The sequence below is a fragment of the Periophthalmus magnuspinnatus genome, chromosome 19 (genome assembly GCF_009829125.3).
Source record: "Periophthalmus magnuspinnatus isolate fPerMag1 chromosome 19, fPerMag1.2.pri, whole genome shotgun sequence".
NCBI lineage: Eukaryota > Metazoa > Chordata > Actinopteri > Gobiiformes > Gobiidae > Periophthalmus > Periophthalmus magnuspinnatus.
In genome coordinates, this window is record NC_047144.1 from 20,056,933 (window position 1) to 20,074,235 (window position 17,303).

The 17,303-nt window shown below is 39.6% G+C and overlaps 1 protein-coding gene across 1 annotated transcript in view; it reads left to right on the forward strand.

Moving 5' to 3' along the window:
* Positions 1–14,343, forward strand: part of spata20 (spermatogenesis associated 20) — a 90,626-nt gene extending 76,283 nt beyond the window's left edge. Inside the window, exon 16 of the mRNA XM_033984283.2 lies at positions 14,070–14,343. Within this exon, the coding sequence (XP_033840174.2) occupies positions 14,070–14,267 (198 nt within the window). The 3' untranslated portion in view covers positions 14,268–14,343. The remainder of the gene's footprint in view (positions 1–14,069) is intronic.
* Positions 14,344–17,303: the final 2,960 nt, after the last annotated feature.

The following is a 17,303-nucleotide window of genomic DNA, read 5'->3' on the forward strand; positions in this document are numbered from 1 at the left end:
GTCCTCTCCTCCTGCAGTTGGTCCGGTCTAGGTTCAGCAGAATGAGGTCAGCTGACACCTGAATATACTGAATGACCAGGTTATTCCATCAGTGGATTTTTTTCTTCCCTGATGGCACGGACATATTCCGAGATGACAATACCAGGATTCGTCGGGCTCAAATTGTGAAAGAGTTGGTTCAGGAGCATGAGACGTCATTTTCACACATGGATTGTCCACCACAGAGTCCAGACCTTAACCCCATTGAGAATCTTTGGGATGTTCTGGAGAAGCTTTGTGCAGAGGTCAGACTCAACCAGCATCAATGCTAGAGCTTGGTGAAAAATTAACGCAACACTGGATGGAAATAAAACATGGCAGAAGCAAAATCGAAACAATGCCACAGCGAATACGTGTCGCAATCAAAACTAAAGGCGGTCCAACGAAATATTAGAGTGTGTGACCTTTTTTTTTTAGGGTGGCGACTTTTCTTTTGGCCAGGCAGTGTATTCCCATGTGGTCTTGTACCTATGTAATCCCTCAGTGGTCCAGTAGGTTCCATAGTGGTCCATGGGCGAATACTAGTTTATGTGTCTTATACTTGGTCTGATACAGCTCAAGATCATTCTAAAGATATTTTAGTTTTGGTACTCAATTTAGTATCAATTAGTATCTGATTGTTGATACTTTTGACAATCAATTACAAATTATTGCACGACCCTACAATACATTGATATTTTCTTACATCTGACAAGGATGAATTCTTCCAGGCGTGAAAATAAACATCCCTTTCACCACCGCAGCAGCAGAACTATCCTACTCCTCGGTTTCTTCTTCTTCTTCCCGTCCTCTTCATGACCTGGAGTGAGCTGTGTTTTTTCCGTCCATTTAGGAACTACTGCCAAAGAAGGAAGGTTTGCTGTGACTATACTGACTTGATAAAAACATCAACTGGTCTCTTTTTTTTTTTTTTCATAACAAATCATACATTCTTCACAATCTCCTGCGTGGTCAAACTCTCTTACCTTCCCGCCATAACCTTAAAAATGCAAATACGTGGCATTTATCTTGGTGCATTTGCGGGTTAGGATATATCTTGTTCAAATACATCGGCGCTCAGAAAAAGTCAAACATTGCAGAGACACAATGAGCGATTATTTCTACGCCTTTGTATCAGTTGCCAAGGTGATGATCTTTTGCATTTCAGCCCACCATCGCTCGCATTCTTCCACAACACATTTAAGGGAATCGTAGCTGCTTGAACTATTTTCTGACTTAGGCCACAGAACTTCCTTAGGCCGTTCACGTACTCTAAGAGGAGCGTAGAGTAGCTCGATTAAGATTAATGTTACTTAAAAATAATATTACTTAAGTAAATGTACAAAAGAGTAGCCCAAGAAATTTCATTAATGGTTCTAAATTACACAAAATTGACTCTTTTGAGGTTTGACATGTTACAATGCTGTTACCTCATCAAAAACACAACCACACAAGTTTGATTAACACTTTATTATTAGTCTATTTGCGTCTCCAAAGCTCAAAACTCTCTGTTCCACCTTGTGATGTCAGTAAGTGGCAGTTTTCAAGTAGTTAGTAGCTACATTTGACCTTTTTTGTTCAGTACACATTGGCAGTTCCAGGGCCGGACTTATTCAGTTGATTCTAGTGAAAGTTTATGGAGTTTAAAAACACAGTGGAGCACTTCCTGTATTACCACATGATGACATCACAAGGTGGAAGAGAGTGTTTTGTGTTTGAGAGAAGAACTCGACGTAAATATGCAAGTTTTGTGTGATTAATGTTGAAATGAAACAAAACACAAATCCAGGTGTGTTTTTGATGATGAAACAACATGAACATAGAACAGAAAATAGCCTAAAATGGGCCCTTTAAAGAGTAAAAATGTATATGGGAACCAGTATAGCTTTATTCTTTTTTTAGCCATAAAAATCATGTTAAAGGAAGTATCAGAATTTACTGCATTTTTTCACACAACTACCTCTGTTTTACATATCCATCTGTATTTTTTTTTTTGACGCATTGAATAACTGACTGGAAGAATCCCCTTGGCACCTGCGCTCTGATTCGTCGTCTTTGAGGGACAACGTGAGCACATTACCGTAATGGCAGTAACATTTTTAAAGAGCCCCATGCCTCTGCTTTGAGATGCCGTTTGAATTTACTTGATAGCAAAATTGGTCACAGAGTTACGGTAATGGAAAGTCCGCAACCGCGAGTCTATCGGCGGCAATAGAATCCTCCTCTATAGGGTTAAGAAAGAGTAATTGTCCGGATGCTTTATATTCTGAAGTTGACTTTATTCTAAGGACAATAAATAAATAGTACATATGTCTAGTATTTTCAAGCATAGACATAGCAATTTGAAAAAGTAAATCATATCTGAAGGAGAGGTGCAAGAAACAAATGTTCAGACCATTTCATATTGTCAGCATAAAGCTTTTGTCATGTAGATTTACTCACAGTGAGAAGAGGAGCCACAACTTTTACTTAAGTAAGAGTACTGTTACACTATGAAATAAGCAAATAGTAGTCCAAAAAACAACTCTAAGAAGTACAATTTCTTTAAAACTTACTCAAGTAAATGTAACTAAGTACTCTGGATACAGCTAACATTTTATATGCTCGTGATGTTTATGATGATGGTGGAGGAGAGGAGGCTTTCATCTCTTTGGCTCCGTTGGCTGGTGACATATCAGGTGAGTGTCTGCAGCCTGATTAAAGGGCCTCACGTGTGGCGTGATTTACTGGAGAGGGTCCTGGAGAGACTGTCGGCAGACAAGACTTGATGCTCGCGGTGACACAGGACACGGCGAGAGGCAAAGTGTGGATTTGGAAAATGAATTTGGATGTTGTTGTCACATTTATTTTTTATTTTTTTTATTTATAGTCTATTTTTACTAAATTGCAAAAACTAGAAAACATTTAGTCCACCTGATATTGGGATTTCTAAATTTAAAAAGGAAGACATGTTGTTACCAGAGTATTGCTAGTGGCCCCCAGCCATTTGCCGAATGTCCGTATTCACTGATCACAATAACCCAATCTCCACTGTAGCCCTGGCATCCAAATAGCTATGTGTAGTTAGGGTTAGAGTTTGAATAATCATGGAAACAACTAGGTCTGTGGGCGTCTATCAATAAACTCTTGGTCAAATAAAAACCTTCTTTGTGCATCGATTCAAAGAGGCTTAAACATGAGTATTTTCTCTCAAACTGCATATGTCATTGGCCGATTAGCTGAGTAAATGACTAAATGCTCTAATAAAAGCTCTAAAATAAACATACCTGTAAATATTCCAGTGATACACGAGATCGTTTTTCCTGGAACGATGCACTTCACGTCACCACTGACACGAACTACATCTTGAATGCAGTTATGGATTTTTGAGAAATTGACTATTGATTGCGTGATAAAACATCAAAATTTATGTACAAAGTCATCGTAAATATCTGTAAGCTCGCTGACATCTTAATGTGAAGTTGTAACATATTATAGCTTTAACCCTGTGCTGTGCTTTGATTTAGCAGCATTTTCAGTGGATTTTTTTTAAAGTCAATATATTATAGATTAAATTATTATAAAATGAAATGGAATTAGTCTGCTAAATGAGATTGGTCGACTAAAACTAGACTAAAATTAAAAACAATTATTTTACTAAATTTAAATTGGCTGTTAAAGAGTGGGTTTTATGCTAAATCGATTTTTTTGCAGCTTTTTCCCATGTTATGTTAATGTTCCCTCATCAAAAACATTCCTGACGAGGTTTTAGATGTCATCCATGCGTGTTTGAGTAATTTTGCTATCCCTCTTGGGCCCTATTTGAACCCTCCTTATGGTTAGCTACGTCACCCGTGCTCCCCAATGACAATTCTCCATAAATATACAAAAACACGATACAGAACTACGTAACAACTGATGCGATGTGCTGTAGTTTCATTCAAAAGGCATGGAAATTGATCAAAAGAACTTAGACCCATGAGCAATTTAAGACTATGGTTAAGATTTTGATTAATTTTAACTTGCAAAATATTGGCAGGTTTGAAAAGCACAAAAACATACATATTTCTGGCTGGTGACCCCATGAAACATTTGAGCGCACCTGAACACAACACCACCTTGAAAATCTGACTAGAGCTACAAAATTGATCTTGTCCAAAAACAATTGAAATTTGGCGCAGACGTCCAACATTTGCCACAGAAATATATGGGTTTTGGTGAACTGAGATGGAAAAAAAGTTTGTCATACACCATTGAAACTTGGTCCACATATTACACAGATCACACCGAACAATAAACCCAATACAGACAAACCTCTATCTCCAACCGTGCAGGTGTGACAGTGTCAGAAATATCTGTGTCTCATTGGATTGAATGGAGTAGTAACATATAAGATGCTTTTCGGTGGGGACGAGGCTGCCTTACCTCTATTTGGACTCGTGTTACCATGGCAACACACATCATTTGTCACAGAAATACATAGGTTTTGGTTAACTGCGATGAAAAAAATAAGGTTGTCATAGACCAGGGGCGTCAAACTCATTTTCACTGAGGGCCACATCAGCAAAATCAGTGTAAATGTCACTAGATGTAACCAAATATCATGTAAAATAAATGTAACTCCTTTTTAACTTATTAAATAACAGTTTATGTATTTATTACTTGTTCAAGTTGCAGATATAGCATCTCTCTGTAACAGCGTATCCCCTGAAAAACTGACATTTCTAAAGTGTGTATCTGGTCGGGGCGCACCTGCTTACAGACCTTCATCACCGCTTCAAAAACAGCCTTTTACAGACTTTTAATTATTGGACAATTTGTTGTTCTTCTTGCAGTCTAACTTTTCCATATTTAACTCCGTGTTTGGTGTCAAAATGCTGAAGTAGATTGGCTTCTTTCACAACCGACCTCGCCTCATAACACAAAAAACATACAGCTTTTTCTCCTTGAAGCACAAACTTGTATTCACCTTCACCTTTCTCGAAATTGCCTTTTATGCCGACAATTTTCCTCTTCCTGAACATTTTAGGAGCATTATTTGCAAATATTTCTCAGTTCCACTTGTTGGCAGCATAGACTTATTTTAAAATGACAGTCATGCCTTTTAATTTACCATCTCGCGGCCACATAAAATGACGTATCGGGCCACATTTGGTTCCTGGGCCTTGAGTTTGACACACGTATCATAGACCATTGATACTTGGTACACAAAAAACTGAACATAAAGAATATCTGTGAATGAATTTGACTAGAAGTGTACTTAAATGGTGTTATTCCCAGCTCCAAATCAAAATCTTTACTAAAATCGGTTGTCAGAGTTAACAGCTGCTCTCACATGACCCTTGTATTCCGCCGGCTCCTCCGTAAAACGCAGCCGGCTGGATTTGGCGCTATCCGGATGACTGATAACAACGGCCCTGCGCTCTTTCTCCTTAAGCTAGAACCCCCGACTCTGAATGCCTGTAAGTCTCGGCGAGTCCCCGGGCGGCCCTCCAGATGTCAGCTCGTGATGATGACTGAATAGGCCTTCCTCGTGTGTGTGCGTGTGTGTTAGCGAGAGATAAAACAACAGAAAGCGGGAGGCTAGAAGTAAATGTGCTCACACGCCGATGCACATCCAGCTATTCAGAGGAGGCGTCATCACTCACGCTCAGGTATGACAGGAGCAGCCGCAGTCGCAATGTTCTCGCTCCTCTCCTCTGACAGAGGTCGCGCTGAGAGCTCCGCGGGTTAGACACAGCGCTAAAGGCTTTTACTACACAGAGACGAGCCACTGTGGAGGAGATCAGGGGTGTAGAAAGAGCTCAGGCGGCCAAATTATGCAGCTTTGTGTGGAGGATGGAGTTCTGGGGTGATATTATCCACTATTTCCTCAACAAAAACATACCTGGAGTTGTGTTTTGTTTCATTTACACATCGTCCATGTTCAAAAATGTAAGTTCAAATGTGAGTTGGACGGCAGGGGTCAATATTACCATCATAGACCTTCTGTGTGTCGTTTGCATGTTCTCCCTGTGTGTTGGTCTGGTTTTCCTCCTCTTAAAAAAGTAACATCATGCAAAATCGTCTTTCTGGAGCTTTTGTTTAACTGTATATGTTTGTTTGAGTAATCTTGCGATCTCTCCGGGGCCCTCTACGAACTCTCCTCACAGTTAGCAGTATGATTTTGTCCAAGACGCAGCTCAAAAACCTACATAACCCATGCTCCCATGTGACAATTTTCCATAAATGTACAAAAGTCACTGACAGTTGAAAAAAAAAAAAAATTGTAACTCTTTTGTTTCTAAACATTTTTATTTTATTTTTCCAGAGCATTTAGAACGACTCTTGCGACATTAATCTGAGCAAATACAGCACCGAGGAACGAACCCTCATTGTACAGTGGTACTTTGAGTCACATGGGTCAAATTCACAAACCTACTGGTATTTTACTGTCAACATTTTAATCCCAGAGATGCCCCGAGCGTAAACGCCATTAAAGGAATAATAAGTCGTTTTCAAAAACAGGGGGCAGTATGTGATCTCCATAGACCTGACTAGTCCTGATTTCTTCCTGTGGGGCGATCTTAAAGAAAAGGTGTTTGTGAATAAACCTCAGACAATAAACGACTTAAAATGTAATATTGAGGATCAAATAAGAGCCATAAGTCCAGAAATGCTTTCAAATGTTATGTAAAGTGTGTTTGATCGGGCTGTTCAGGGCGAAAACGAAAATGGTGAACACTTATTTTAAATTTTTTTTGTCATTTTTACGTCCAATAATTTAAGTAGTGATAAGTTCAAGTGTAAGTGAACAAGGTTCATTTTACCTACTGCTAAAATTTGGTGAGTTTAACTTAAGAATTATAGGAGCTACAGAAGATTTAAAAGTGTCAGTGACTTTTGGGCCACGATGTACAAAACCACACATTACAATTTCACAAACTTGATGCAATGTGCAGTAGTTTCATGTAGCAGACAAACTTGACCTCTCTAAAGTCGCCAATATAATACGCCAATTCCACCACGTGAATCTACTGGCTGTAGTAAACCCTTTGTTCCAGCTTCCCGTCTCAATCCAGCAGCTTGTAGTCGGTGTTTGCGTGCTCCTGTCACTTCAGGTACAGCATGTTCCTGGGACACGCCGGGTCTGAGCAGAGAGGGGAGGGGGGCTGTCGCCGGGAGTGTGAGGACGTTTAGCGGCTGGGAGAGCGGCGAAGGCAGGGAAAGGCCCAGAATACACCAGATGAGCAAGAGTCAGGGTATCTGCTCATGGGAGGACCACGGTATCACCCAACATCTCCATAAAAGAGAGGAGGTTGGATAGATCGCTAGAGAGGACAGAAAACGGCCATTCAGACAAACTCCAGCACACATTATGACATTATTTGACTGTGTAAAATATATATTCATATTTTCAGTTTTGCTAACGTTGAAAACTTCAAAGTAAAACTGGATCATTTTAGTTTTATACTGATTATTTTAGTTTTATACTGCACAAATGCACATATATCCCTATTATTTGGTGTTAATTTTTGTCAAAAAAAAAGCCACTGTTTCAATTATTATCATTATTAAAGCAGACTTATTCTGCAAAATCGACTTTTAAGAGTGTTGAACCGTGTTATCGTTGTTTCCCTTCGCATTTACCTTCTCGAAGTTCTGTGTTATTTATGTATGTTTGAGTAATCTTGTCACACAGGTAATAACTGGACTCACGTGCGACACAAAAAACACTTGTCTCGGTGAATACATCAGGTTTATTTGCAAAATAGTGCCTGCGTATCTTTTAGATGAACAAAAGAAATGAACCAACAGCAATCCAGCCACACAAACAGAACACGGGGAGAACATAAAGGCTACACCCCTGATTAGAATTAACGTCAAGTGCGGGGAAAACAGGGAGGCAGCGAACAAAGGACTGGAACAGGCTGGGAAATGAAGCTGAACCCTCCTTATGGGTTAGCTGTAAGATTTGTCCAATGCTCCGCCCACAAACCTATGTCATCGTTGTTCCCACACGACAATTCTTCATAAATACACAAAAGCAGGATACAAAACCATACATTGCAACTTTGGCAGGAGTCACTTTTTACTCAAAAACGCCAAAAATGAAACTTATGAAACATGTAACAGTGTTTTTTGGGGGGGGGTTTTCCTATGCAAATTTAGCATTTTCAAAATATCGGGAGGTAACATGTTGGCTAACACTTATACCTCACAGCAAGAAGGTCCTGGGTTTGACTCCTGGGCCTCCTTTCTGTCCAGAGTTTGCATGTCCTTCCTGTGTCTGGGTGGGTTTCCTCCGGTTTCCTCCATCAACTCAAAACATGCATAATAGGTAAAAGCTAAGGTCCAGCTAAGGTGGTCCTGACTAAGACTAGCTCAAGATTTGCAGACGGGTCCCCCTGGTGCGAAACCGCCAACTGCTCTTGACAGGTTGCCCCAGCAGCTTTAAAAGATGGGTCAAACGCTCCTTCTCCCTACAGTGTTCCCTTTTCTTAACCTTAAATCTCTAAAAACAAATAACCTCCCTGTCACCAGATGTCTATGGCCAGTCCAGGGTTATCTCCCACCTCTCTGCTCAGACCCCCCCACAGCCATATATAATCCTGTTCCTGCTCTCAGCCCGTCACTTTGTCTGACGAGCGCACACCAAACCACCGCACCATTCGGACCCCCGGGGCCCGCTGGAGATCGGGCTGTTGTGACATGGACACACTTAGGTGTGACCTTTAAGTTCAGGGAGGCACGCTTAACGCCCAAAGGAGCGACTTTGTGAAGTTGACAGTTAGGAAGACAATGGGAAAAAAACATTGGCACTGGCAGGAAAATCCTTCAGGAGTTGTCATGGTAACGGTTACAGAGCTTTGAGCACATTCCGTCACACTTATATGTTTTCATCGCTGTTCAGTCCTTGCATGTGATGGGCCCACACATTCAATCGAGAGAGTTTTAGGTAGACTGACAAAAGCAAAACTGTTGCTACTGGCTTCATAGAATTCAGCTTTTAGTGGCAATTGTCCAGAAACACTGATTGCAAATAAACCCTGATATGTAAAAACCCATATGCGAGGCCAATTTTTATTATTTTCCCCAAATTATGAAATTTGAAATAACTAGAATCCACAAACCTCACTTTAAAATAGTTAACTTTCAGATGTGACTTTATAATTTTTTTAAGACAATGAAAAAATAAACATATCGAGAAAATCTGCTCGTATATAGGATTACTTTACAAAATCCAATTGTAGCATTAGCGACAGTGTTAGCGGTGACCTTTTTCCCATAGTGAATGTAGTTATGTAGTTTCTTGGAAGTGTAGATGGCTGCCGCATAAATGGCTTTTAAAATGGACCGGCGCAGCACTTGAAGCCACTTGACCAGCCACTTGGACAAAGCCTGGAGCCTATTGGAGATGTTGTGCTTGAAGTGCCAATGCTAACGGGCAGAGCTACAGAGGGACAGCTGCAGCGGTCAATGCGGGCTAATGGAAAAGAATGGATCGTGGCACTTCACAGGACACAACAGCACACAGACGAAGAGTTTGGTCAATAGACGCGACTGGTGGAGTTAGCGAGTCGTGTCTTTGTGCGCACAATTAAACCCATTTAGCTTAAGTCCAGAGTTTGATTTAAGAGCTGTTGAGATCCAGATTGATGCTTGCAATATTTGAGATTTCACAAACTCGCGTGAATCCATCTCGTTGTAAGGCTCAAATTCAGCATTGATGTTTGTGCAGAAGCCAAAGGCGAAGCTCCCAAGTGAACCAAAACAAACATGACACCAACTGACTCACAAAAGTAAAATACCGACTATTTCGTTTGAGAAAAAATGTGCAGAAGGTAAGCGCTTTGTGCATCTGTGGTCAGGGGAGGATGTCTGTGGTTTTCTCTCAACTGGATGTAATACATTTTTTGTTTTGTTTTTTTTCCGGCTTGTTCCATTGTTGTGACGCTTCAAACAATTAGATTAACATTTTCGTCATGATGTTCCGACTTTTCCCAATCGTTTTCAGCAAAAGCCTCGATTCAGAGAGATGCACATGTCAATCTGGCGTGACCACATTTCTGAATGAAAGCTTAAAGTTTGCAGTCGAGCGTGTTACAGCTGAGATGAGAATCAGCTCCGCCCAATCTGAGGCCATGGTTCTCATTTTGTAGTTCTTGTAACCTGACTAAACGTGATTATCGATGAGTCTGATCATCTTGACACAGTTTAACGACAGTGTGAATTCAGTCCCAAACTAAATATTTATAATTTGTTTTTTGTTTTTTTTTACAATTCAGTTAAATAGACACACAGAGAGAAAAATCTTCTAGTGCACAGGTGTCGAACTCAAGGCCCCCGGGCTAAATGCGGCCCCCCATGTCTTTTTATGTGGCCCACAACAAGATAAATTTAAAAGTTTGACTATCTTAAAATGTCAGTTTATCAGGAGATACAGTTACACAGTCATATTTTTACATCTATGGAAATGTATATGCAATATTTGTAACTCAAATACGAAATAAATACAGAGACAGTTAATGAACGAGTTAAAAAAGTAGTTGCATTTATTTTACGTGTGGCCCTTGGAGAGTGTTCATTTTGCTGATGTGGCCCTCGGTGAAAATGTGTTTGACAAACCTGTTCTAGTGAGAGGGTGAATGTTTTCTGACTGCGCCACTTTCTGTTCTGATCTCCAAACTAAATTAACATTATTCATCTCGTAAAGCCGTGTAATGTAATGGATATTTAAATAGTTTTCATTACGAACCTGATTCACTTCACTTAGCTCTGATGTTGCATATTTTTCTTCATTATCACTCAGACATATCCAAACGCTTTTATTTTCACGCAACGTTAAACTGGAGCGACTTTTAGCTGCCATTTTGAAACACTTAGAGCTGACAGCCTAATATGACTTTAAACTAATGCTTTGGTCACGCGCTCGGATTTCAAATAAGTTTGTATTTTACATTATGGCTTTTCATTCAGTCTAAAGTCAGACATTATAACTTGTCTTGATATTTGTCCCAGCAATATTCGTAAGTACTCGCCTGGGATCCAGAATACACACTCTAATACTTGATGAACAATTGTTGAATCTCCGTGAGTTCAGATGGGCGTGATTGACAGGTGGATTAGAGGCTCAGCGGTGGCCGTGGTAAAAAAACACCGAGATGCTTTAGAGAGACTTGCAACATAAGAACAATATCGGTTTTGAAAATAGATGAATGACCACATAAGTAACTTCAATATTGACGCTAAGGAGTCCGTAAAGTATCCCAAAAAGCCCAAAAATTGCACAATATTGGCAGTTTTTTAATTCAAATTTAGTTTCAAAGGTGTTATTTGTGATTTTAAAAGTGTAAAAGCCAGAACTAGCCATTTAAAGCTCTAATATTACGCGAAATTGACGCTTATGAGTTTCATTCTTTATTATTAGTCTGTCTCAAAATGCTCTGTTCCACCTTGTGATGTCATGAAGTGGTAGTTTTTAAATTAGCAGTTGCCTTTTACCTTCTGTTCAGTACTGATTGGAAATTCCAGAGCTAAAATGATCCAAATTATTCTAGTGAAGGTGTTAAAAAGGCAGTGTGGCACTTCCTGTATTGCCACACGATGACATCACAAGGTGGAACGGTGTGTTTTCAGTGTGTTTTCATGTGTGAATGAAACAAAACACAACTTCAGGTCTGTTTTTGATGAGGAAACAACATTATAACAGATCAGAAAACAGTTTAATATGAGCTTTTTAAAACTTTACTTTTTATTTTCTTTGTATATCTGAACAAAAATAAAGTAAAACACTTGACAGAGAGGCAGCTACCAACTTATCGACAACTTCTTTCACTTTCCATCAAGGAGAGAATTTACGTATTTCGCGCCGGTGGCCACTCCGGGAACGGATAAGGCCAGCGCTCCCTGCGATGTTGCTAACCTCTCACGCGCTAAGCTAACACCGTGCATGTTAACTGCGCCTCTGCACCTCTGATTTGGCAGGATTGTGTCTGCGCTCAGAATAGCTGGTGCGAAAAAGGGTTGGAGTGAATTTGGCTTTCAGAATGCCTCAGGCGCGACACGTGATTGGCGAATAAAACTATACGACCGTGGAGAGCGCTGACCCAAAATACCCCGCTGTATTTTGAAGCGCTACTTTGCCTGGAATAATTGTTTAATATGGCATTTCTCATTTCTGTTTTGTAATTTATTTTTCTGCCTTGAGACTTGTGGTCAAAATAGATAAGTTGTGTATTGTCTGCATCTAATTAGAGAGCGTTTTATTGGCTGGTAATCAGTAAGTGCGCGTTGTTGTGCATGCTAGTTGTTGTCAGCGTTCGCAAAATGTTAATCTGGTCTCTGAAAGTTGAGAAAAGAGCTTATAAACTCATGATTGGGAATAATTAGGATGCTCAGGTAAGTGAAGAATAACTTAAAACCACTGCAAATAAATTAATTATAGCGGGTCAAATGCAGTTTTCATCTCCACCGCAGCAGCAGAACCATAAGCCTCTTCATTTCAGTCTTTAGGCCATAGTACTGTCTTTATTTTAGCTTTTAGCGATGTTATTTAATTTAAAACAAGATGGTGTAGTTCCTCATTCGTGCAGGAGTGTTTCAGTGTAAAGAACCTTTTGAACTACCTCTACTATTTCTCTCAAACTCCTCCCTCTGGGGCTGAACTTATCAATTTGAAAATGGGTTCTGGACGGGAGCAGAAACGTCTTGATCGCAAAAAGAGTCCTCTGAAACCTTCTCTACGTGTTGTATAATGTCGTTTCTTATGGGTGTTAATTCAGTGGGTTTGTCACTGCCCATACATATCGTACAATTTTGACAGTTTTACAAGATTTCTTACAAAACGGCCATGATTCCAATAAAGCGACCTATATTAGCTTATTTTAGCTGCAAGATGACACAAGATACTCAAATGTACACTCTTATTGCTCTATACGCTATACTTTGTTCTCAACAGGGACAGTGTACACTTAAGAGGAACATTAAAATTGACTCTTTTTTTTGACATATTATAATGTTCCCCCATCAAAAACATGCCTGATGAGGTTTTATAAGTCATCCATGCATGTTTATGTAATTTAGCGATCTCACCCGGGCCCAGTTTTCCATATATACACTGCCTGGCCAAAAAAAAGGTCACCAACAAAAAAACATTAATTACATTTTATATGGCAGTTCTTGACAAATAATGATGAGGTTCAACACTACATTATATAGATATGTCTAAGGGTAGTGTCATGCTGTTGTTTCCTTATAATTCTCCTATTTCTGCCTATAATTTGTTGTTTTGTCACTTTCAAAATGCACCATGATAGAGAATCAAGTGTTCGGGTTATTGTCAGGCAGTTAGTTTCCCATGATTCTTAGGAACAATGGGCCTGATTGGATGAAAAAACATGATACTGCCTGTAGCTTCTGTACTAGTTATTATCTGAGAAAACGCTGTAAAATGATAGATTATACTTTTTTTCTTACCGCGCACAACTGTAATAACGTTCGTTTCTGGTGTAAGCATCAAATAGGACAAAGACTGAAACATAAAGTCAGAAGGGTTTTAACGAGTTCCAAACAGATAAAGTGAACAATGAAGCAGCGGATTCTCAGGAAAGGACAGAAGTGAGTCGTGAGATGTGGATGTTGACAACTTTTATAGTGTCTCTCAGTGTATTTGTGTCTGTGGAGCAGGTCCTCATCTGGTCTACATGGCGTCACACGTTAAGAAACTTTAGGCAAAGTCGAAAAGGTCAAACATCAGAGTGGGGGGGGTCACACATTCCTGAGACGTGGCTTTAATCAAAATGTCCAGAACACAGCTGTTATCTTCTTGTCCACACGTCCTTGTAATCTCGCTGGTGATCTCCCAACGTAATCCACATCCACAGTCGGGCACATATTATTTACCGTAACATTAGTAAATCAAGATACCAGTTTGGTGTAGTGCTGCACTGCTAGAAGATTCTTTACACAACTATGAGAAGTACAGACCCTTGCCCTCCATTTGACTTTCTAAAATCAAATCTCGAAACGTGTCCACATCCTTTCGCTCCTTTCTAACCCCTCCTCCGTCTCTCCGTCTCCTCTGCCTTTAGGTCCTGATGCTGTGCGATGGCGTCTCGGACTCCTTCCTCCGGACACGTCTCCCAGCCCTGTCCTCCATGTCCCCCGCAGAGGACACGGGGACGGCCAGAGCCTACGTGTGCCAGGACTTCAGCTGCTCCCTGCCCCTCGCGGACCCTCAGGAGCTCCGCACTCTGCTCCTGGACGGGACCCTCCCCCAGCAAGCATGAACAGACTGACAATGAGCTCCACATACACTCGTTTTTATTAGAGTTGATCCGATACCGATACTGTTATCTGGAAAAGCTCCAATACCACTCGTTTTTCAGGTATCGGTGTTAGCGGGTGCGCCGATACCGATCCGATACCACTTTATATTGTCCAGTAGTGGTGGAAGGTAAAGAAGAACAAGTAGTAAAGTGCTGTACTTAAGTAAAATGTTTATGTATCTGTACTTTTACTTCACTACATTTGAGAGCAGATATTTATCCTTTTTACTCCACTACATTTCTGAACAGGACTGAAAAGTAAAAACTACTTTTCATGTGATTTGAGGGGTTATTTTTATCATGTCCGCGGTAACATCCTGACTAAAGTTTTCGAGTTCAAGCTTTGTCTTTGAGCAAAAAAACGAAATACTCAAAAATGTATTAATTTTGCTTCTGTTGATCAAAATCTGTATCATTTTTAATCAGTATCATTTCATTTACACTTTGACAAATGAACACTTGTGTGAAATACTTTTACTTTTTACTCTTTAAAAGTACATTTTTAAATAGGCGTTTTTAATACTTTTACTTAAGTAGATTTTTTCATGTGATACTTTTACTTGAGTAACTTTTTACATCTGCAAGGAGCTAACATGACAACGCCGCTAACACGACAACAGTGCTAACATAACAACGGCGCTAACATAACAACAGCGCTAACATGACAACGGCGCTAACATAACAACAGAGCTAACATGACAACGGCGCAAACACGGCAACAGCACTAACACAGACTTTACATAATTAAGCTTTAACCATTATACATTTGACTCTAACACTTAAGTCCTCAAAATCTCTTTTATTCTTGTAGATTTTCTTCAGAGACGGCCTTTTAGTAAATTTATTTTTTTCCTTTTGTACATTACAAAATTTAGCAGCCTTGGTCTACTTCTTCACACTCTGTGGTATCGGATGGCAGTATCGGCGAGTACATAAGGCCAAGTATCAGTATCAGATCACAAAAAAAGGTATCGAAACAACACGATTTTTTATATATTTATTGTTTTTGGTAACACCAGCAGACATTTACCTCAGAAGCGTTACACGATATTTAAGTGGGCAAGTATTTCATCTGGTGCTTTATGGAGTTGTCCCGTATTATGCAAATATGATCGAGGTTATAATGTTTTTTATGCGTCAAAACGTATGAAATACCTGTTTGGTTTCATTCACGCATGTTCGAGTATTTTGAATTTTAAGTGGTCTTAGGTCTCAAAGCGTCCACTGTAGCTCCTCCGTGTTTTTAAAGAAGGAGTTTTTATGCAAAATCGATTTTTAGTTTAGTTTTTTACCATGTTATTACGCTGTTCTCTCATCAAAAATATGCTTGAAGAGGGTTTAGATGTCATCCATGCATGTTTCTGTAATCTAGTGATCTCTCCGAGGCTCTATTCAAACCCTTCTTGTGGTTAGATTCTGTGCAAAGCTCCGCCCACAAGTCTACGTCATCCATAAATACGCAAAAGCATGATACAAATTAGCGGGATGCTCTGAAGGGGGAGTGACTTAGCCCTAGCATTTTTCAAAACAATAAAATACCCCATACAAGTAAAATACCCCCGCTTTAAAGTCCTGTCTCTTAAACATGCACTGTGTAAGTTTTCGAGTGGAGACGTCACCTGTTTGACTCATGTTTATGTTATTGTTTTTCCTGGAATGTTCCACTGTATGGCATTTAAAAGGATATCATTCAATTACAGGTGTTTTTATTGAAAAGAAGCTTGGGATTTAACATCAAAAACTGTACTTTACGCTGGCCAAACATGCAGAATATTCATAAAAATACATCAGCAAATGGAATATAAAGGTGTTGAGCCACTTGGAGTTTGCTTGTTTTTATGCCACATTGTAGAACAGGGGGTCAAACTGAAATTCACTGTGGGCTAAAATGAAAAACTAAAACAAATTCATGGACCTAACTCAATATTTAATGAAAAATGTACTGCACCTGATGTGTGATGTTTAACCTTTTCGTATCAAAACAAACTTTAATTTTGCTAAAACACAAAATTTGGAACAACTCAAGCTTGATATTACAAACATATAAGAAATTTAAATTGAAATAAAAGACACATCTGTAGTATTCATTTCTTGTTTAAATAAATAAAATAAATGATGTCTCTCTTTTAATTTAGCTGAGGTGACCAGTAGCTTGGTCGTTAATGAGCGTCAACAGAAAAGGAGGAGCGCTTACTGGTTTCGACTGCAGCGTACTAGCAAAGCACTCTGGGATTTGTATTATTAGTGGTGCATGAGTTTTACACCCGCGCGCCAGCTCTAATGTGCTTTGTATGTGATCGCACAGGCTAAATATAATTACACCTCGGGCCAGATTTAGCCCGCGGGCCTGAGTTTGACATGTGTGCTGTAGAATATTCCATGAAAAATTACATCTTCATGAAGGAAAAGAAGGTCAAGTTTGGACACACCTTCTCATTAATTTCTTTATGTTCACTGCTTTCTACATTTTAGATAGACACTGAAGACTTCAAATATATGACGCAACATATATGGAATTATTTAGTAAAGAAAAAATAAGTGAAATGACTCAACTAAATATTTTTTTCCTCACAGTATCCACTATTTACTCCACTATTTACTTTGTCTCTGTGAGCTTCATGATGAGGTCTCCTGAAATGTAGTAAAAGTTAAAAATGTCCACTGGAGAAAAAGTTGTAGGAGTGAAGACGTTTTGCTGCTCATCCAAAGCTATCCTCAGACCCAAAGCAAACAACGGAAACAAAGAGAGCAATAGAGCTAGTCATTAGACCCATCAAGGCTGAATTTAGGCCCATTAAGGCTGAATTTAGGCTCATTAACGCTGAATTTAGGCCCATTAAGGCTGAATTTAGGCCCATTAACGCTGAATTAAGGCCCATTAATGCTGAATTTAGGCCCATTAAGGCCCATTAACGCTGACTTTAGGACCATTAAGGCTGAATTTAGGCCCATTAACGCTGAATTTAGGCCCATTAACGCAGAATTTAGGCCCATTAA